This window comes from Ostrinia furnacalis, unplaced genomic scaffold (assembly GCF_004193835.3).
Source record: "Ostrinia furnacalis isolate ACB-3 unplaced genomic scaffold, ASM419383v2 OfSCF0095, whole genome shotgun sequence".
In the NCBI taxonomy this organism is placed as follows: domain Eukaryota; kingdom Metazoa; phylum Arthropoda; class Insecta; order Lepidoptera; family Crambidae; genus Ostrinia; species Ostrinia furnacalis.
The window spans coordinates 49,618-73,582 of NW_021130334.1; the positions used below are offsets into that span (position 1 = coordinate 49,618).

At 34.8% G+C, this 23,965-nt stretch overlaps 1 protein-coding gene and 1 non-coding gene across 2 annotated transcripts; one reads left to right on the top strand and one right to left on the bottom strand.

The window, feature by feature from the left end:
• The first annotated feature begins 1,629 nt into the window (after positions 1–1,629).
• On the top strand, positions 1,630–23,737 carry LOC114352020 (sodium- and chloride-dependent glycine transporter 2). Its single transcript, XM_028303457.1, has 8 exons — positions 1,630–1,648; positions 6,435–6,577; positions 10,160–10,340; positions 11,881–12,000; positions 18,802–19,005; positions 22,201–22,347; positions 22,724–22,852; positions 23,591–23,737. The coding sequence occupies exons 2-8, from the start codon at positions 6,444–6,446 to the stop codon at positions 23,735–23,737; spliced, it is 1,062 nt and encodes a 353-aa protein (XP_028159258.1). The 5' UTR covers positions 1,630–1,648; positions 6,435–6,443.
• Positions 3,892–3,965, bottom strand: TRNAI-AAU (transfer RNA isoleucine (anticodon AAU)). The gene has a single exon. It is a non-coding gene; the product is annotated as a tRNA-Ile (tRNA).
• Positions 23,738–23,965: the final 228 nt, after the last annotated feature.

The window sequence follows — 23,965 nt, forward strand, 5'->3', positions numbered from 1 at the left end:
TGCTACATTTCGTAATTGGGTAAAATGGCGCGTAGTACGCATGGGCTGTTAATTGTTATATTGGTAGAGAATTGCTAATGGATAATGATGATGTGATTATGATTATGATTTTGATGTTGATTAGGTATGATTATGATTTTGATGTTGATTATGATGTTGATAATGATGTTGATTATGATGTTGATAATGATGTTGATTATGATGATGGTATTCGTTCTTAGTAATATAAACGCATGTGACCGTTTTCTCGTTTGTCTACCGTCAGCTTTAAACGTCATTTCAGAATTAATTCGATATTTTATTTTTTATCAATTTCCATTTATTGAAGGTGAATCGTTTCTTTGTTGAATTGCACACCTTTCAAAATGTTAGAACACTTTTCTTTGAGCGCTTTATATTGTGGCCCTGTACGGTTTCGCATCCATAGCGAAAACTCAATGCCTTCACCTTGAAACACGCTTTCTCCTTTATAAGAAACAGATCACATATATTTTGTTGCTTAGCCTTTGCGTGCGGGTGCGGTATCAACATAAATACTTAGTTTAAAATTGACGAGCAGAAAATATAAAATTTAACATGGCTTTAAAATCCTTTTTCGAATCGCGTGGGAGTGAGTTTGATTTTCGACTGTAATTGCATTTGGTTTGGATCACTACCGCAATGTACGGATTACGCCACATCAAGCTGAACATTCTGGTATCTTATATGGTTGTAATAGGTGCTATTCTGCTACAAAAATGTCTAGTCTGATACGGCCATGGCTGAACGTAGCGTGGGCGGTTATACAGTTTTTCATCCCAGTAAATATGCGTCAGATGCGATGTTCATCAGATGGACGGAAGGCTTCTTGTAACACTAGACTTTTTGATTCAGTTTTGCATGAACCATTAACAAATCTCTCGTATAAATGGTGCTTCTTGATATGACTTAAAATAAGCCTCTACCCACGCGCCTACTACTGTTACAGTTTTATTTTTTCAGAATATCTTTTACTGCTATGGAAAAGAACGTCCTAACAACGAGATTTTTTGCGTCGTTTGTAATATGGCTTTTCAATTTTTTTTGCACGGCTGTAATGGATGACACATTAATAAAAGTAAGTACCTAGCTGATAATATGATCTTTTAAATATGTTCATTGTTCATAGGTTATCATATCACATCAGACATATTAAGCACATTAAATTAAATTTTAATAACAAGAACTCACGGAAGGGTTTTTTCGCGTAGGAACATTCTATATACGTACCTATAATTAGAAAAATCAAGATAAAAAGTTTTAGAATTGTGTTGACTGGCAGAGAAATTCCATACGTTCTGTTGAAATCTTAATATTCCGCTAGGTTTGCGAACGTTTTCCGCAGTAGCGTGGGCGGTTAGAAACCGCGAATACGGTATATGAATTAGTAAAAACAAAATTATCCACTGCCACAACGGCCGCGAAAAAACCGCCCCCTGAGCTTTCATTGTAGTTCTAATTAAGCAATAAGAACATTAATTAAGAACATACCTTTCAGATTTTTAAAATGGCATTTTTATGTCGATTTTATTCAACCCTTGTGGTGATGATTTTACTATTGTGCTTTAGTAAATATAACCCTTTCACCTATTTTGCACAAATATTGGATATCAGTTCACCACCTTCGTATGTAAGTAGTTATTTATTAATCTTTATTTACTTACTTACGTATGTCTAACATTAAATTCCACTTCTCAAACAGAGTTCGTCCAGCACTAAATTGAACTTGTTGTGTACTACTAAGTACCTTAATTGATATTGCTTTCTGCAGTTACGTGAATATTTAATTTACCCCTGTCAATCAACCCGTGGTAATGGATTTTTGCCGTTTGTTGCATATCAAATGTATGGAAAAAGTTTTTTGCGATTACATTTTTAGCACTCTAACTTCGAGCCCAGATTATAGCATAAAAAGTTACCTGTATTTTTTTTTAATTTTGATTTCACGTAGTCTGCTAAAAGCATTATAATAGACTCAAAGATTTAAGTACTGAGCCGTGTTTGTGAATGTCATCCAGCCCATTTTTTTTATCTACTTACCCTTATACATTTTTAGGGTTCCGTAGTCCTGGCAAGGAACCCTAGTTTCGTCATGACATGTCTGTCTGTCCGTCAGTCCGTCCGAGGTTTTGCTTGGAAACTATTAAAACTAGAGAGCTGTAATTTTGTGGAGATATGTATATTAATTACGCCGACAAAGTGGAAGAATAAAAATTTAAAAATAATATTTTTTTGTAGGGTATCTCCCCTACATGTGATTTTTTTTTCATCTTCTACCCCATATTGTGGGATATAGTTGGATAGGTCTTTTAAAATGACATAGGGGTTTTTAAGACTATTTTTTGATTTAGGGATCTGTTTGCAAAATATTTAAGTTTAAAGTGCCAATTTTGGTTCGTTGTTGTTGTTGTCCTCCTGTAGAAGCTAAACTGTTGGCTTGAAAAATCTGTTAAAATTCACAATAATAAGGGAGAGTCCGGTAATTTGGACCAGTTTTTTTCAATCCCATTTTACACATAGTTTTCTTTTGTTTTTGCTAATGTTCATGGTATATAATTAAAGATAAATTATTCAACTTAATATTTCATAGGTATTAATCAACACAATTTTTGTATATTTAGCACAAATCAACAAAATACGAGTTCAGAGCTTCGGTCCAATTTAGCCAACCGGTTCGATAATTTGTACCACAGGGTTACTAAATTGGATTTAAATAAATTTCAAGCCTATAAAAAAAACTATGGCAAAATATTATACGATACATTCTTAACAAATTAGGTAACGAAAAGGAACAGTAGTTAATAACATAGACAATGGATATTGTTTTACACGTTATCACGATTTTGAGTTAAAGTTTTGTAATTCCAATTATCGTAACGCACACTTGTACCTAATCTACTTTGCCAGTCTTTTGCTTTCATTTATTGTTAGTCAAACATAACTACGCTATTATAACTTCAAAATATGACTTACTAAAAAAAAAATCAAAATCCTTTGATAAAGGTCCATACAACTTGATGTGGTACAATTTAGCCGACTAGGTGATAGTGCTTTTAAAAAATCGGTAAAAAATATAGCTTATAAATACCGAAAAATGTTTCAAATAATTGTAATCCCCACTAATCTACGCTTCTAAATAATATATTAGAAACACCCTGTTATTAAATTTAACAAAATTACAAACTAAACATGCATTGTCAAAAGTTACTTGAAAACAATGAAAAAATACTTTTCAAAATAAAACACACGTGTTCGTTGTCACGGCAAAAACCACATGGCCGATATTAATTGAATTTAGTTGTGTATCGCTGAGTGTTGCAATTACAGACATTCAATAAATACTTTACGAAATATGAGGGTGGTACAATTTACCCGGCGGTACAATATACCGAACTCTCCCCTAGTACTTTTTATGAACTGTCAAGGAAAATTATAACGGTTAAGATCAGAGGTGTAATTGTGTAAAGCAATCGTATTCATTTGACAGTTCAAAAGGTACGATAAAATCTGTTTAACTCATGTTTTATAAAGTTTAATACCTAATAATAATTTATTAGAAGAAAATATTAAGTAACTTTAGATGAAGTAATTGTTTGTTTCTGAAATATTGTGTTAACACGGACAACTACGGAACCCTACACTGCGCGTGGCACACACGCACTTGGCTTATTTTTTTGCTTATTCTCTATTAAGCTTAAAGTAAAATTGAAATGTGTTCAGCATAATAAAACTTGGAAAAATATACATAAATAACGACGTTTACAAGATTGAAAGTTTTGTTTATGTTTAGGAAAATTGTCAAACGCAATTTTATAAGTAGGTACTTTTGATAAATTGTATAAGGGCTATCTAAGTAAATTGCTGCGAAAAAGTTGGCCCATGGGGGGATCGAACCCGCGACCTTCGCGTTATTAGCACGACGCTCTAACCAGCTGAGCTAATGGGCCCGACGTTTGTAAGGGCGAAATTCTGTGTCACAATATCTTTAATAGGGGTTTTCTGTAGGAAATTGTAGGAAGTCGAAGGTTTTATGCTAAAGATATATGATACTATCCATTATCTGTGGCTCCAATTGAATTGGTGAACTTTCAGTTATTTTATATTGGGTCAAGTAACTTTAATAAATTTCATTGAGATGACCATTAATAAATGGTCTTAACCATTGTTATTAGGTACACAATATTTAAAAAGTTTTTTGGTAACTACATGATTAAAATTACAGCTACAGTACCTAAATAGTCCTGTCATAAGGTTTATAGAGCTACGTTTGGGCTTAGATTGTTACAATTTTAATGGAATTTAATGGGCTCTTACATTACTTTGTCCAAAAATGTTTTTTTTTTGTTTCTATGCACCTCTGACGATTGCATATCAGAGACTTTGCTATTTTTAGGTTTTAATTTTTTGGCTGGTGTGTTTTTCAAAGTTTTAGTTATGTTTTTTACCAATGTTTGATTTCTTTTGACTGTCATTACTTTATGATATTTTCTAAAATATGTCCAAAAATGTTGAGTTTGTATGAATTAGAGCAAAAAGTTAAAAAAAAAGTGTCAATATTTTACAGAATTTCGAGCACCATAGTAGTAAGGGTTGCAAACTTTGGTTTAAACTTCTCTCAGATAATCTAACAACATATAAAAAATAGCATGTAGCGTTTGCTTTGTTCGATGTCGATATTGACTAGGTTAAAAGGTAAACGATTTAAGAGAGAAAATGGGTAACATGACTCTAAAGTGACAGATTATGTAACAAATGGTAACGTATCGAGTTAAAGACTAAAACGTGTACTAGGTATTTTAAATTTTTAATGTTGGCAAGGTGTCACATAGTTAGTGCATTGGAACCAAGAATGCTTTTATTATTCAGCGTTTAACGACAATATTCAATTTAAACCTATTACGTCGATTCAGAACATGAAATGCCTTTGATTTATTTACATTCCTCGTCAGAATGATATTGAATGTCGGTACTTAATATGCATTAATGAATAAATTGGTCGTCATATCTATGGAAAAGTATATTTCTTGTTAAATCAAAAATGAATAATTAATTATTTGAGTCCACGATTTTTATGATCCTGTATTAGATTGAGGTGAGTTTATTGAAAATCAAGTTTTATAAATTACTTCTCATCACAGAAAATTGAGAGAAGTATTTATATTACTTGGTTTAGCCCATTTAAAATATTCCAAACTGAAGATAATTTGCTGCTATCTGCATGGTTATTATGAAGAGAAAAATTGCTTGGATTTTCTCCCTATTCAATTACTCGATAAAACAATGTCTATTAAGGTTTACTAATAAATTAGAATTTTTGAAATACAGCTGACTTTTACATATCGTTAGCCGTCAAAGTAATGGGCTCTTCAAGGTACTTTTAACTATTAATCACAACGTTTAGCCTGAGAAAATAGAGAAACTGAACGAAATCGTTAACGATTTAAGAAAATTTACCTTCCCGGGTAAAGTGAATATTCAAAGACCTGTCTACAAGAGTCTTTAATGCAGTGTTGCGACTTGCGATACATTATTCAATTCGACGTTCTGTCCTGGAAATAGTCTCAACATTCATAAATAATTCTAAACGTAATAGATGCCTTGACTTTAAATGTTGTCTTTGTAGGCTTACTAAAACCTCAAAAGTTTAATGGCATTAGACTTTCTTAAGCAGCAGGATTTTTTTTAGAAGTGCTAGAAGTTAAAAGGTTGTAACCATCATGCGGGCAAAGCTAGTAGTAAGTAATATTGTTTGTTTTAAAGTTCCTACTAAACCAATAACAGTTTCATAGAGAATGCGATCTTTTTACTATTATACTTAGGTGACGTAATGTCTCAGATCATAGAAAGAGAATAGATATGAAGTCGCGCGTAACTACAACGAGAACCAGTGTCCCCACATTTCCCCCACCACAGCTCCCACACACACATTCAACTGTGTAAAAACAAAGCGACTGAGAGTCTACGACAACATGTGCAACCGGCTTAAAAGTGCTGTGATAAGGCATGCCTTCTGGCCAATCAATGGCCGCGTGACGTGACGCACACTTTGAAAACGCTAGTGAGAGAACAAAGATAAAATGGAGTCGACAAGATATCGATACTTTAAATCGCTAGGGGCAAGGCTCGAAACTGATTTCACAAAATGCTTATGTATGAAAACCTTTTTATTATTATACGTTATTATTTACTACTATCACGCATTTACTTTTTAATTATGGCGATCTGCGTACCGCATATGTTTATCAAAAATAATGCCTATATTAGGCTTTCAACTAGCTCTTATAGTAACTACATAGTTGACAGTTACTAATTACTGTTATTTTTTTTTGTAAAATCTTATAATAGCAAGTAACACATCATTTTTTTATTTAAAANCAAGCCTTAAGTAGAACATACCAGATTCAATTTTGTTTCAGACAGTTGCAATGGACCACGTGACTTATGCTTACGGGATTGGTTTCGTGGGCGTTTATGATTTCGGCACCATGTCCCCGTACACTATGGTGGACAATGCGGTTGTAATATTCACATTGATATTCACGCTGAGTGCCTTTGCCAGGTACGACTTAAAGGTAAAAGCACGCTAAAATGCTGATCGCAAACAAAGCTCGTATGCATGGCTGGTTAAATATGACGTATGAAATCCTTAATACCCACGCAACGAAAGGTTTCGCGCTTCGTTCAAGTGCAAAGTTCCACGGAAAATTATGTGATGTAGCACTCAAAGTTTGCAATCAGCATAAGGGCGTTTTTAAAAATGGAAAAATCTTTCACCTCTGGTTAATTACAGCCTTAGTAAAAGTGCATAAACAAAACAACTCAAAAAAGGTTTTATGCCTCAAAAGGACGGAGTAAAGTTTGTAGTAATTAAAATTCGTCCTTAGAAAGTTAAGACATTTGAAAATTGGATATTTATATAAAAAATGAGCAATTTTTAGTTTGAACTTAAAATGTAGTTTGGATATGTCACCGTAAAATTGTGAATTCCGTCAAATTATAATCAGACGTAGTGAAATTACAATCTAACTTAACCTAACCCACTGTTAGTTTACAATCTAATTCGTTATATTATAAACTGACAGAGTTCACAATTTCACGTTGACATATACACTCCTGGCCGCAGTCCCATGAAAATGAGAGGTCTTATTAAAGTGACAATTGTCTGGAAAACGATTTTCCCACGTACGAAGTTGCGGCTTTGCAAGCATAGTAAGGTACTCGTGCCTACTACTGATGATAATGAACATATTATTGGTAACAAGAAAGGAAATTGTGGCAGTAAACTCTGATTTTAGTCTTATAATAGGTATATCTTCAACTCCTCACTTTGATCTCTCCATCCGTGTTATAACTAGTATGTATTCAATGCATGCATTGCAGTATTTAAAGCAGATAATTGGAGAATTCTGTGAATAGATTATGAAGCATTACTGTTCGTCGAGCTCTCTCTAGCTCAATTAGTACGGATTTAGCCGCACCAATACGCTGATGCAGAAGATCGATAAGGATTTGCCCAAAGCTATGTATACGAAAATTCATTTTTCTTTATGACAGATTTCCTTTCATGAACTGTCGTTTAGAGTTTCCTTTTCTCCAGAATCACGCATTCATACTATGTAGCTTTTGTATCTTTGTAACAGCTTACAGCTGTTAAAATCGTGACTGATAAACTTTTTATTTAAAATCTATGAAAATAAGTACTTATCTTGTATTTCACCCAGTTTGGATCGCATTTTTCAATACTATTATAATTTAATTTACAAAAAAGTAGCCAATACCTACGCGGCTCCGATATAATAAAGTCAGTATAAAATCGAAGGCAATTTTATATATGTCTTCTATTATGAGTGTTTTGTTGCTATAGTTTAAGCTATTCTCAACATAGGTAAGAATGATGGCCAAGCATGGAGTTTGGGTCAATGTGGCTGGGCAGATAAATGGTAATGACACTGGGGCGCACCTTCCCAAAGATGAGAACAGTATTCCCTATGAGGCCGAACCTGCGCCTCATAAAGTTGCAGGCGATGGGCCTGAGTGAAATTACCGTCTCGTTCTGAGCACATCAAGCTTCTTCGAGGCTAATTTAGCCTTACCCTCTAAGTGACCACGGAACTGGACTTCACTCGATATGTCGACACCAAGGATTCCGATATTGGCTGAGGCAGTTAGAGGAGTGCTCTCGAAACAGCGAGATACGACAAACGTTATCTTTTTGGCGGTGAACGCGCAAACTTGTGTCTTTCTATGGTTAGATTGGAACAAATTGCGTCGACCCCAGTCTGAGGCCTCCTTCAAGGAGGTTTAAATTTCGGACGCAAGTTTATTACGGCTCTCAATGACGTTCTGTTTGCGCGGCCGGTGTAAGAGACATCAACCGTGCTGTTGTCTGCTTATCGATGAATGCCGCTGATTTGCAACATATATCATTGATATGCAGAAGGAAGAGCGTAGGCGATAGCATACAGCCTTGGGGGACACCAATATTCACAGACATAGAGTCTGAGTATTTACCGTCGACTACGACCTTTATGCTTCTGTTTGCTAAAAAACTAGCGACCCATCCGCATAATCCGGAAGCCCATAGGAAGGGAGCTTCGAAAGAAGCGCTATGTGCCAAACGCGATCGAAGGCCTTCGCCATGTTAAACTAACCACCAATGTTCCCCTTTAGTCTCGATCGCCTGTGCCCAACAATGTGTCAGGTAGACCAGAAGATCACCAGCCGAGGGGGTCTACGGAACGATCTCTTTGTTAATTTCTGAAAAATAGTGAAAAAGTTAAGGGGCTTGATAGTATGTAGCTACAAATAAATAACGCATAGTTGGTATAGTAATAATTTGGAGTAGTATTTATACCTGAGACAGTTTTTAGAGAATCTCTGACATAATTTGGCAACGGTTCGCAGTCAAACCATTTAAAATGGTATTGATTGTTTTCTAGAACCCAACCATTAATGGGGACAAAGTTCTCCTCGGCTTGATATAAGGTTAGGATTCGCTGGTGAACATTGTTTCAAATGGTAGATATACATATAATTAGCTCGCATAAATTGTTGTAACAGCTCGGATTTACAAGGTGGAAGATGTTTTATTCTGAGACTTGAAACGTTTTAATAAAAAGTTGAAGCCGAGCTGTATCAACATCAGTTCTCGAACTGGCCTTGGCTATCTCACATACATATTATAAACTGCAAAATTTTATCAAAAGTACTTCATTGTTCATCATTATTGATTCTCAAATAAGTCTTATCTTCCCTTTTCGGAAATTACGGGATTGTAATCATAACCTGTGATCGCATAGAATCATGGCAAGCTCTTGCTAAAAGATTCTCCTAACTTTACGTATATCTTTATGAGGTCCACATATATCAATGTGTTCCTAGTGCTTATTAGCATCCAAAGAAGTGGATCATTTTGTAGACAACACTTATTAATAATATTCACTTGATTTGAAAAGTTACACGCATGGTAGACTATTTTGGTATTAGCTTCTTCATGTTCTGGACATGATAACTCTTCTACTTGACGAATTTGGGTTGGCGCACACCTTCAGTACCATTTATTTGGCTAAATTGTACTGGTTTGGCCATGGTTCTTACATGTTGGGAGCATGCACTGACAAACTTTCAGCTTTTATAAAATAACGTAGGTCTGAAAAAATGTGTCAAGTTTTTATGTAGGAGAACCCGTGGCGTCCTAAAATATAGTTTGTGATATAGTTCCAAAATACTGAACTGTCCTATGCATGACATTGACAGTGGGGCGCCACCGTCAATACCGGATCGCTGGTTCCGATTTTTGCCATGTTGGAAACCATATAGTTGAACGATGGTAGCGCCCCCCTGTCATTGAGTTTGGTGGGACAGTTCAGCCTGGGTCATCTATATCATCCACGTATTTTTCTTTAAAAACAATCAATTTTACTTCGTTTTATGTAACTCTCTTTCTGGAAATATTGCGTCAAGTCTATTTTTACCTCTTTTCGTGAGATATTATCACAAATAGAAAGTCTTCTTGTGGTATATAATACAATACATTAATTATGTTCACAACTTTTTAACTCTGTCTTTGGCACAACTTTAGTTTTGGGACGTGTTACATTAAAAATTCGTACTTATTGCAAAAGTGAAATTTTTGTTTCAGGTCACTGATAATCAAAATACTTCATGTAGTGCTGACAAGCTGTGTGGAAATCGAGATATCTATTACACCACATTATTTGTTATTTGCGATATTACCCTTCAGTACAGAATTCTTTTATGCGCATAAGTTGTATGTAGTGTATATCTACGTCAATGTGATGCTGGCTACTATGGCGTATCTTGTAAGTGAATTTATATCATTACCTATACAGGGTGCTAGGTAAATGGGTATATGAGCCGACACTAGCCCATGTTAACATGGGCATATAAATGGTATGGCGAAATCAGAAATTTGATATCATCATTTTATATTTTTAAATTTTCATACAAAATACTTTTTATAAAATCCGATTTGTATGAAAAATAAAATTATTAAAATGAAGACATCAATTTTCTGATTTCACCATACCATTTATATGACCATGTTAGCATGGACTAGTGTCGGCTCATATACCCATTTACCTAACACCCTGTATAATGTTGTGACGGATTTTGTTTGTCGAAAAAGCGCTCAATTTGTACGCTCAATCAAAATTTCAAATCAAAACAAAATTGAGCGCTTTGGTATGGTAGTATTACCGGCATATAATCGGGGCTCATATTATTTGGGTGTCGTGTCATCTGAATGCACCGATCGCGTTCTGTCTGATTTTTTGGTCACAGAAATGAAACATAGTTACCTACGACGGAACAAGTTGTAGACTCATTAGGTAGGAAATTTAAGAATCGATGGTTTGCATTGGTTGGCTCTTCCACATTCATAATTTTATTCTGTGCCTTTTCCGCTAGTTTTCGTATGTACGAGCTTACACGCGCGGTATTTCGTGCACTTCAATAAAGCATCGCGCGTGCACGAGCTCATTCTGGCGTGTTCTCTTGAACTGCAGCGATAGTAATATACATAGTTATTTAGATTTCAACAAGCTTGTGCAAATGCAAACATAATTTCATAAGACTAGTTTAAAATGAGAGATAAGAAACAGCAGACAAAATATTATCATAATGGAAAGAAAATGTTATACTTTTGGATGCTCGACGTTATTTCGAAAATCTATGCGAAAAGCCTTTATCACGGAGGCCTATCCTTCAAGATGATTTAACGACTTCACCAGACTTCACTAGTTGGGTTTCATTAGCAGCCATGTTATAGATCCTTATTTCAACAGCAGTTTCAAAGGAAGAAATCGATTTGCAAGTTTGTCGTTCTTTTTTAAACAATTCACTAGAGGTATGATTACAGCAGAAAAAAATATCCCCCAATAAACTAGATTTTCTAATGCTATCAGTAAATACCAAGGTATTTGGTAAATAGGTACAAATTGACTAACTGTACATATTTACTAACTGTCTAGCCTCGCCTTAGAGTTCAGAGTTTCGAAGTTAATGCGTTATGCCCTTTTAAAGTTTCACTCCTAAAGCGTACAGCTTAAGCGCCTCTGCCTGAAGCCAAAAGCGTAAATCTAGCAGACCCGGCTAGTTAAACTAAAACTTAAGGGGTTTGGGAGCACTTCAAAACGGGAATACTGATATGAAGCATGCAGCGATTATGATATTTCTTCCGTACCTGAAAGCAATGTTGTATTAATAGGTACTTAGTAATTCTTTGATAACTTATCCTGTCCTAGTCACTTTAGTAACATTTCCCTCTATGACAATTACAATACTGATATCAAAGACGCGTAAGTTGCAAATACTCGAGCTGATCATTGTATTCTTTTTCAGGCTTTGCTAACGCTTAGTATGTCTAAATTGCTGCACAGCGAGTTTCGATCCGTGAAGAATTTATACATTGTCGGTATATTATGTTTTTGGGGTTTCGTGTTTTCCGTACCCATCACAGTGGTAAGCATTTTGATAACAACATTATTATTATTCATATCATGAAGGTAGAATTTGTATAAATTGTTAGATTTTGCTAATTTCGTTACATTTTCACCTCATTAACAAAATAACAGGAGGTTTAATTTACCAGTACATTTTAGAGGAAAGTAACATAATACTGTGGGGATTTCTCATGTTGAAAATTGCAATTATGACTTCAAAACTAGGAATATTATTTTATTCATTCCTCCATTATTCCTCAAACAAAATAATATTATAATTCATATTCCACATAAAGCTACCTGGCAGGCAGTAGCTAGATGAAAATAGCGGAATATCATTATTTTGGTTTCGGTGCCAGTTTTGGCTAAAATTGTGACAATGGTAGTTTTTCAGAAGTTATCATAAAAGAACCTTTAGTAGGTATAGCTATGGTAATATTTTCAAATTAAGCCACGACTGGCCGACTCGTGATCCGGGGAACGCGGGTTCGGTCCCCGCCGCCGCCGCTCGACTATTGCGGTGAGCTCACTCGTGACACAAGCATATTTAGCTTAGTACGAGGGGCTAACGGGAGTATTAGTAATTTGTTTAATAACAAATTACTAATAATCTTTAAAAAAAAAAAAATATTTACAATGGTTATGGAGTTTACTTCGTTTTTAGCTATTGTTAACACGAGAAAGAGATGCATAACGAAAACGCACGTTATAATAATCATCAGCTGTTCAGTCATTAAAACAATGAAAATAAAAAGGAAAAGCTGTGTAGTACACGTAGTCATTTCCTTTAAACACGTCCACTCGCATCAAACATTCAGCGGTTACAAAAAATTCATCGGGCTCGCTCGCGCCGAGATCGAACACATGCGAAGTAGGGATGAGCCGGATATTTTATTTTATTTCAAAATCAAATAAAAAATCTTTGTTGTTGGAAACCTGGCTATGTCCGGCTATCGTGAATTTGACCAATTAGATTTGACCGACACGACGATCCATTTCTGTGTTCGTGACCAAGCTTCGAAGTTGAATTGTCGATTTTCGTCACCAGCCGTCGTTTTTTAGCAATCACTTTGTACGTTGATGCAGTGAAAGAATGAATGGGATTTTCGTTACCTATTTCAAAGTTTATTGGTTAAATAAATAAATACTCTTTCACGCGTTAATAAAGCTTTAAACTTGATAAAATAAGCTCAAATAACGTTAATCAAAATGGAAACGTCAACAATGGTAACGTTTTATAGATTTCATTCAACGAAAACTTAAAGACGCCTTCGAGCTTGCCGTGCCGCTTCTAGTTTTCATACAATTTTTAGAAGCCCTAGTGTGCCCAAGAGCCGCACGTCACTTTGGTAGTGGTGCAATAGTTTCGCCTCTGCAGCGCTTCCTCACGAATCTAATTTGAAGGCGATCGTTAGTTTGAAGACTAAAAGCTACACAGGTCTTGCGCATTTCGGTCGCTCGCTTTAATTAATATTTAGAGAGAAATGATTCCAAAACTATTATTTTAAATTTGAGCGTATCACAATTATTGCATGTATACTTTTTTAAGGGTGTGCACCGCGCAGGTTAAAGGCCCTATGAATTTTTTTTCTCAATGTTAAAAAACTTATGGGTTTTTTACTTGTTCCGTAGGTCTCTTTATGTTTTTCTCTAAAAAAATTTCATTTATTCATTGTCCTATTTTTAAATATTGACAATCGTTATTCTGTGCTCGTCGGTAGTGAGATTCGTATTTCGGTAATGAATTGATAAATTTCTTTAATAAAATCTACATCATCCTCAGCAATTTCGTTTTGTTGTGTATTCTTGTTTAAGTACTTCCTTTGCAATAACATTGGAACACTGTTTTTACATTCACATAATGTACTCCTTGAAAACTTGACTCAACATATTTCTATAAAATAAATGTAATATAGGCCTGGCTGCGCATTTCGGTCGCTCGCTCTAATTAATATTTAGAGAGAAATGATTCCGAAATTACAATTAGAAAAATTTAAGAATCATTATTCTTTGGAATCGGGAAAATTCCGTATTGTTTCAAACAATACGGAATTTTCCCGATTGTAGCACATCACTAACGCGAAGCTGTGTTACAGGTTAACTCGGATACGGGGTCTTAGACTGCTAACATATTCAAATCCTTTTAGTTTACAACACGTTTGATCTCTTTATTTACCAAACAAATTGTTTTAGAACCTTGAAGTGAAACGTAACTTATTGGGTGCGTTTGGCGGAAAAATCGCTCGGAAGCGGTTGCTAGCGCTGAGAAACAAGTTATACAGTTGTCGGCTATCTTCCAACTCTTCTTCATCATTCACTACATTATTTAATTTTGATATAATGTTATGCATAATTTGTATTTTTTTGACTGTTTAGTAAGGTTTGAGGTTAGCTTACCGCTTAGCGATCGCCATTTTGCTTAAAGCTTTTCCAAGCGCCTTTTTCGCCAAACGCACCCATTGTGATCAATCTTTCAACGGCAATGAATATCTATTTAAGTTTTAACTTAGTAGGCTCATTTAGAATGCTGTGTGAAGAGGTAAATACTGGAATACGATGTAAATATGAATCATTCAAAAGCGATCGCATAGCAAACATATATGCCGGACATTTGCAGAGCGGCAAAGTAGCGCCGGGGACAGTTATGCAGCCCTCTGTCGGGTCGGATGATTTACATCTAAAAACGCTTTTAAAATGATCCAAAGAGGTAGACCTCAATGCCAATGACTCACTAAATTAAAATTGGAGGTGAGACATCTATTTGTGTGTATTTTAATTTACTAGGCCAGTCCCAGAAAAATGATAAAATTGCTCAATCTTATTAAACAATCAGAACTATCTGTTACTTTGCTATTTTAATGTTAGATATAAATAGTAATATTGCCAATACGTTCAATATTGCACCAGTTCTATTTCCTTGCTTTCCCTTGCTTGATTACGACCCGTGCATTGAAGGATTTCATGCATTTCTAAACGAAAACGTAGGCAGTAAATCCCACTCCTTGACTGAACGTATTAAGTACTTGGAGCAAATATTATGTGGGTGTATCAGCAACGTGAGGTAGTATTGGTTTATTTGACGATCGTCCAGCTAGGTAACACGAGCTTCGGGATAAAATGTCAGCTATGTTGGCGTATTCCAATACCACAAAAATGTGCATCAAACATCAAAAGATGTCGCAAATACGGCGACTTTTTGCAGCCATAAAGTCACGTGACGTGCTATATTAACAAAACTATGTATTTTTTAAAATGTGTTTCATGCCATTTTTGTACCTATGAGCCTACTCAGTATTGACTATGCAATAAATACGTTATTAAGTGTGAAGTAAAGTAAAAGTATTTTATTTGCCAACAAAAAATTTACAGTCTGTTTATCTAGCGGCTACTGCACTAAGCTGTGCTTGTGTCGCGGCAGCCTATTCACAATTAATCATTTATATTAGTTTAATTACATAGTTAGAGAAGGTCAGACATTCAATACCATCTCAACATAAAGGCTTATTGAAATTATACATAGCTAATATACTAAGAACTGCTTCTTGAGAAACCTGAGTAGGGAACAAACTTTGTTGCAATGCAGAGTTGCAGAAGTTCTCTTTTCAATACCTACATTTATAGCCTGACCAGGAACATAAAAACCCTCGCCATGTTGCGGAAAACTAATGGTACTAATTTCTTTTAATGGCAACAGTAACTGAAAACTTCATTGACATGTCACCTTGCATGTCAGTCTATTGTTGTCAAAGTGTAAACAAACTTTATTTTAAATGTGTGCAATTGATTTTGTGAATTAAATTGCTAAAATATTTTTATAGTCTTGAAAGAAAAGTGGTTAACGATGTGTTAATGTATTTGTCGAAGAGAAATACTAAGGGTTCGGACAATATTTTCATTGAATAATGTTTCCGACAAAGGTTGTCAAATTGACTGACATGTTTATCGTATGGTACAGTCCACTATGAAAATTAGCTGTAGTCTGTTTCAACTACCTATTTTAAAGTTTTTTGTCACTTTCTAAGTTTTGAATTTTTGGAATTGGGAAAGAAGTACCGAGTTTGAAGCGTTCATGAGCAGACATTGCAGTTGAATATTCATGTTCTGAATTTGATTATTGATGAATAATAAAATAAATCCTACTAGCTCGATTGATGGTTTCATTTAATTTATTTAAACCAGGTTATCTTTAATAATATTTTTCGTTAATTTATGAAAATATCAAATTAGCCCGTAATCCTGAATCCTGATACATAAATTTAGCCTATTAATTTAACACATTCACATGTACGACTGTACTCAGTGTTGCACTATCAAATGCAATTGAAGCGCCTCTGTGCCAGGGTTTTTATGTTCCTGGTCAGGCTATAATAAGCTCAATAGGAGTTGTAAACCGATTCGATCAAATTAGCGCATGCCATGCCACGCCAAGGGCGATGTTAACTTAGTTTATGTAACATTGGACCTAGTAAATAGAAATAGTTTGAGATCTGACGCGAGGATGACAAGCATAGCGACACGTGTGAGATGGAGTTAAGCCAAGCAATGCGAACTTATCGAAAGCCACCCACCACGGCGAGAGCTAACTCGCTTGGCACTTCAAGCGCCTGCATCGAGCTTCAGTTACAAGTACTTATTATAATTTGATTGAGAGGTCACACGTGTATCACTAGCGCTGCTTCGTTCATGTCTTATTTCTTGTCTTTTACTGATACGATAGATTTGCACTGCATTTGGAAATCTAATGGTCGCAGGACTTTTGGGCAGAAATAATTTTGTTAAGAATGCAGAATATTACCTCTTTCCACACATTGTGATTCCTTAGCAGAATATTTTTCGGCTGGTCACTACGCCATTCCATACCTACCTCAAACCGTCTAGTCTCTGGTATTTCAAATTCTAATCTCCAGAGTTTCAAGCAGCTTTTGCTTTGTCTTCTTCCTTCGAAACTGAATTTCTTTGATGACGAGGTTGCAGTGATCAATCTGTATAACCTTACGAATCTTGTAACATATTTACGGTCATCGGCTGCGAAGAAGTTTTTTTTATTTTCTTTTCGTAATATTCGCTTCTCTGGCTTGTCTACCACATTTGATTTAATTGACTCTGGGTTCGGGTGTCGGCAGGAATTCCTCTGCTAATTATCGTTTACCACGGACACGTCTGGTGCAACTAACTGAAGGGAGCTCAGTGCAAACAATTAAATGCTCGTAATTGGTATTACTTACTATTTAAAATGTTAACAATATCATAGAAAGTACTTCATAGTCACATTTTTAAAGGATACTCAAAACCAATGTAACGACATTTTGTAGAATAAATAAATATTAAAAGAAATTACTACGAAAGTAATGTGCGCGCAACGAAGTAATATCATTTTGTTGTTTTTTTGTCTTGCGCCGTAGAATTTCTAGACAGCCTTTGAAATCTATTTACATATTACCCACCAATATTGGTACCATTTGAAAGCCTAGTTTTAAACTTAATTTCATTAATTTTTTTACCCCAAAAATATGTCTTTGGAAGGATCCAGTGTATTTTCTTAAAGCGACAACAGGTAGGTAGTTACGCTTTAGCCAACTTTTATGGTTATAAAACTGTTAAATTGGGATTAAGCACTAAGCTATCTATCTGAGACACGGAGGACACGTGAGATCATTATTTGGTTTTATAACCACAAAAATTGGTCTAATTGGTCCCAGAGGTAAGCCCCAAGTGAGGCCTTTTTTCAAGTTACATTTATAGTACCAGTTAGGTAGTTAATTGTTTGTAAAGAAAATAAAATGTGTTTTCCTTTAAGTTTATTTATTGGGCTTTTAAATAACATTAATATTATTGGAGAACCATGTTTGTGCTAGAAGAAAATCTTAAAAGTAACTGTCGCGGGACCAGGAGGTGCGATTTATTTGACGCCGAGAGTATGACAAAAGTCGACATTTCTTCAAGAAAATCTCTTAAAAGGACAGTGCCAATCAATGTATGGAAGTTGGACCAAGTGCCGCCCAGAATGAAACCATAGTGCATTTTGTTCCTCAGGCCAATACTAATTTATAAACCGGAGCATACTGAAATTTATCCCTGGAGTTAAGAGAAAAAAACAGTTTGGTTTTGAATTATTTACAAACCTTGGGGGAGGCCTTTGTCCAGCAGTGGACGTCATTTGGCTGAAACGAACGAACGAACGAACATACATTTTGTATAAAGAATGTCTAAATCGCACTAAAGTAACGTGTACGGATGCAGTATGGTTAAATTCAACATAGCGAGTGTTATTTAATGCCAAAATCGCGAAATCTTATGCGTAGTACGTATACATCGATGATATTTTGTAAGTAAATAATTCGAAACAAAACTCTTTTTTCTCTTAACTCAGATAGGAGGGATAGATTTCAGTGCGCTTCGGTTTACACATTAGTATAGGCCTGAGGAACAAAATGCACTATGTGTTGATTCTGGGCAACACTTGGTCCAGACCCTGGCACTGTCCTTTAGTTTTTTTGGAATGGCGTAGAAGTATCAGTATCACACAAAATCTTTGAGGAAAAATACCTGAAAAGATACAACAGTTATAATACTTGAATATCAAAAAGATATCATATAAAAATCATTTATTTTAACTCCTTTTACCATACCTCTCAGAATAATATTACAGTAATAACAGACGCTTGTTTGTTTGTTGTTGTTGTTTTACTCTGCAAATTAATTGGACTACAGATACTTACAATAAATTACTATCATAAAATACAAGTATAAAAATTACCACCCTTAATGTAAGCGCGCTTTAATGACATAAATGAGTCAACAATTTCGTTTTTTTTTTCAGCAATCTACAGTATCAAAAAGTAGTTTACAAGGCTTAATTTACGGTATTAAGGTGTCAGTTTTATATTTGGGTGGTTTTAAAGTGGCCATTGTCATGTGGATGTACGGAGTCGGCAGGTTCTCTACGGACATACATTATTGGCTCGGCTTCAAGCCAACAAAGTTTTGGTCAATGTGCTGGATGTTTCTGCCTGTCGTGCTCTTCGTAAGTATCCAAAAGTATTTGGAACCTATCAAATGTTAGTTATTTTGTAATTTAAAAACGCGATTACAAAATACACGTACCTATGTACGTAGCTTACCCAATAAATCTACTGAACCTAATAAAACGTTACGGTTATCAAATTAAAGCTACTTTAATTTTTTGACTACAATTCGATGGGTGCCTGGAACAAAGCTGCAATAGCCATAGCAGCAGTTTTCCGATTAAGTGATTTTAGTAAACTGCGGGTCCCTATACACCTTTTGAATTTTTTTCAGAATTTTATCTTTGAAACTGCCTGATTTACCAAAAGCACTATGGATATTGAATCGTTATTCCCATTCACCATTTAAAATTTGTTGACCGGAATAATCGTGCCATATACAATGTTAAAACTTTTATTTAACTCTTCTACAAGCAAACGGCTATTACTGTATCCTTCAGATCAGCGCCCGAGGCTGCAATATACTATTGCTGTTTGATTAATTGCACACTTTTTACCGGAATAAAACCACAATGGACTCTTACGGAACCGACTTTCAATGTATGAAGCGGCAATATGTATTTCTACCTTTTTTAAAGTATATTCTAAGCACTATAACCTTATGCACATTCAATGTTACTCCAGAAAAAATAACGCATCGTTTGATATACAAACCGTTTTGATACGCCTCGTAGTTTAGAATTATTCAAAATTGATACTAAATCTCTTCTCCTGTAAAATTGTGTTTTGTCGATTGCGGCTTTGTTCCAGGCACCCATCGAATTAATAATTGGGTTAAATAAAATTAAAAATGAAACTTTGTAGCTTTTTGCTAAAAATAATATTATTTTCTTAGCCCCATCTCGCGAAAACTACAGGACAAAGGTTGCCTATTTTTACTTAAAAAAAAAATATTAATTTATCTAGAGAAAATGAAGGAAAGTTTTGTATACTGAGCATGCAAAATTGAGAATGCTTCCTCAAAATTTATTTATTTGATAATAACAGAAAGAAATCAGGAAATCTAATAGAATGAATGGTGTAAAACCGTGTGGAGCGGAGATGGTGTCTTTGTGGTTCCCGACAGTGTAGTATCTTGCTTTTGTATAATATAGGCACGGTTTCATGTAGAAATATTTCCTTGCTAAGATTTTTGAAAACCTTCGTCATCAAACTCTTGAAACAGTGTTGTGTATTCGCTACAACTGTGACATATGTGGTTTCTTATCCAGGATCGATGCTTCCTTCGATTGTTAAAATATTGAAGAATTAAATCGTGAGTCTTCAACCTCTAATTCTCTTTCTCAAGCAAAAAAAATTTATTCTGGTTTCTAACCATAAAGGACTAACACTATCAAACCCTTTTTATATTCATTAAGTGACATTTTTCAGTCGTCATAAAAGTTTGTTTTAGCTATTGCATATTTTTTTGTCATTTTTAGCTTCAATGAACATTCGTGGATCCTTAAATATTATGCGAAATTTTAATGGGTTCCTTCTTTTTTATGCTTTTTTTGGTAATTGAAATTAATCAATTACCTTTTCATTTAAGTTATGGTAGTAAGTAATCTAAATTAAAAAGATAAATCAAATATTTAATTCAGAAAAAAAAAAGAATTATTTCAAATTACATATTAACACCACTCTTTGTTCAAACATCTGACCTGACGAAGGCATTAAAGTATTATATTTAATAAACACCTGATTAATTTCTAGATGTCGATTTAGCATTGAAGTACTCGTATCTTTATGCGAATCTGAAAGATACTTGGACATAGTAATTTCAGATCTTGTAGAACGGAGTAATTCAGTATATTCACCTTCAGATAAATATGAATCATCGTCTTTGTTTGTGTATATGCTTGAAGATTCTCCTGCATTTTCTTCAAGGATTTGAGTTTCTAGGGCTTTTTGTTGTTTGAACATATTTTTTATTCTTCGATGGTGTTGCTGCTCAATAACAACCAGCCACTTATCCTTGAATCTAGGATAGGAAATTGTTGCAATCATTGCCTTGATTCCTGTAGATGTAAACAAATCAAAGAAATCTTGGAATCTTACAATGCCAACGACTGTATGACGCCGCTTGTCCGGAGATAAGTACACGCGGGGTGGGTGATTGTAAGCTCCCTGCGCCCCTCGGGCTCATTATATGGCCTATCCGCCGCGTGCGTAGTTACAGTCGCATTTAGCAGTGCACCCACCCACGAGAACATAGAAAACTTTATACTACGCATGATGTTTGTATTTTCGTTGCTAGTCGAACTATGTAAACAATCTTTTTAATTTTTCTAAAATAGTATCAATGAATAAATTTAATAAAACTATTTGATTTGAAAAAATATCGGTGTACAACGATGACTTTACCAATGTAGGTTGTGAGTTTTGTGTTTATCTTATTTTAAAACAAATTATTTCGTAAAAAAAAGAAATTCAAGATAGTTTACAAATTGCACAAGCAATAAAACAGACTTTATCCACACAATTATAACTATAAAACAAATTGAGTAATTTGAATTACGATTAATGTAATTTAAACCAATTACCAATTGCTTATGTAATCGAATTAAATTAGTTCCAATTACATGTAAATTGAATTACAGTAGTTCAATTACTTATCATGAAATAAATAATTCAAAAAATTAGGTACCTAAAAAACTACTATAAAATAAAATGTATATCTACGGATTAATGTGTAAATAGCCACGCCACACTAGGGAGACGCGGACGATTGATGACTCCGAACAACTTAAAATTATAGCTGCACAAAATGGAGACCACCAACCTGCGGATCTGGAGACGGAGACCAAGGCTCAAGGCCCTTTGATAATCTTGCGATTTATCAAGAGAAAATTCACCAGTTTTCACTTCACATAACGTTGACAACACTAAAATAAATGAGTGCGGTTTTGAGTATAGTTTTTTCCTATTAAAGTTCGTCTGGTGGCACTACGCACTTTGGCCACTTGGCTCCCGCGAAGGCTCTGGTCCCGAATCCGATAAACAGATTGGTAAGAAACCATTTTATGCAGCAAGCTAATTTAAAGATTTATTTGGACTCACTGAAGAAAGGGAAGTAGGGAGAAAATATTGTATTAGAATTTGGGCATAGGCCCAACCAGCTACTGTCTAGGAAGTCTTGGATAATAATAATATGAATAATGTAGTTGCTTCATTTTATTAAACCAATTTTAATTAAGTCTGTTTCTTTTCAGTCATTTTCTATAAACAGAATTGTAATTTTGATTACTCAAAAGAAGGACATTGCAGAAATATTGGCAGCGTCATTGTGGATTGCGTTCTCTGCATTAGTAGTTACAATAATACAAATCAAAACGGTGGTTAAGTATCTTGTACGAAATGTAAGTATGTTAGCTTAATTTGACTTTTTTCATATCATTATAGTATTCGTAGCTTTTATATCAATAAATTGTTAATTGGTGAGGTCTAATTTCCATACAAAATATATGGGCAAGTTATTGAGATTCAAATATTTCAGTGCTTGCGCGAATTTTAGCGTAATTTTTGCAATTTTTCTGTAAGACTCTTAAAACAGTAGTAACTTAATGATAGTTCTTATTACGTGCAAGTGATTTTTATCGATATCTTTCACTTAATAATGTCCTGTCTAATAAAATTAGCAGCCTGGTCGTGGACTAGGCCAGTTGCTGTTCGTTTATCAGGTGCTATTGGGGCGGCAACTCGAAGTAGTGTCAAGTAACCCATGCATTATTTCAGAATATTTCCAAGGCGTTCACCAGCAGTTCGAAGTACGGGCCACCAGACTCGGATGACCGCAAACAGCGGAGAACGTACAATGAAACTATACGATTAAGGCAGTGCATACACAATTGCAACGTGCTTGACGTTAGTATTATCATTTTTAAAGTCATCAATCCTTTATTGTTTCTTTCCAAATAAATAACAAACTTTTACTACGAGTACTGTGAACTTATTGGATATTGTTTATAATAGGAAGTCCGCTCATAACTTATTTAATGAAAGTAATTGTACTCGTATATTTTCTGTAAAAAAATACTAGCTTATATACCAGCTTCTTATTTTGGTAAAATAATACGTTTTTATGATTTTTCCTGAGCTTTATAAGGAGTTCATGCTGTCCATGATAATAGAAATATACCACATCTCTATTGACTTTTAGAATTGAATCTTGTAAGGATATTCTTCTATATTAATAATTAAATTATTTTTTTTTATTTTCAAAATGGATAAATTGTGCTAACCCCTTTATCATCCATACTCGGGTCACATGAACTGTGACCCAAAACTATAGTATAGTCCGGGAAGGTTGCCAGGAGTTGCGATGGTTTCGCTATACGTCTCGTCTCGTACGTATCTCCCTGTCCTCTGCAGCAAACTGAAAAGTAGGCAACCCTAATGTACGGGACTTTTTCTGTCTCTCGTTCCATTCTGTATGTTTCAAAAATCTACAGTTCACCGCCAATAATGATCTTTAGGTGCTCTATCATTTTCTTTTGACCAATTTTATTTCTTAAATCTTTCCTCTGGGGCTAATATAGTCTTTACCGGTGGATCGCACGGGAGTACCTACGTTGAATTATTAATGTTTTCAACTTGTTGCAGGACTCATTTGACTGTAATCATCTACCGTTGCTACATAAAACTAGATCAAGACTGTCATCGTCAAGCGGGTCCAATCCGTCAATAAAAAATATCTTCGAAGCTGAAAATAAGAAACGACATTCGGATATCGTGGAGGCTTTTGAGTAGTTATCTTTTCTTGTAAGGATTTATTTTTAGGTAACTGTTTGTGAAATAAAATCATGGTATTAATGGAATAGCTTTTTATTGGGGCTGGTGTAATGATTAAGTAAAACCTCGGATAAAGAAAACCTTCTGTTGCACAAGAGCCAGTCATCACTAGGTGCAAATATAGACTCAGTCTTAATTAAAAAAGACTTTGAAATACAAATCACTTTAGTCCACTTTCAAAATTCA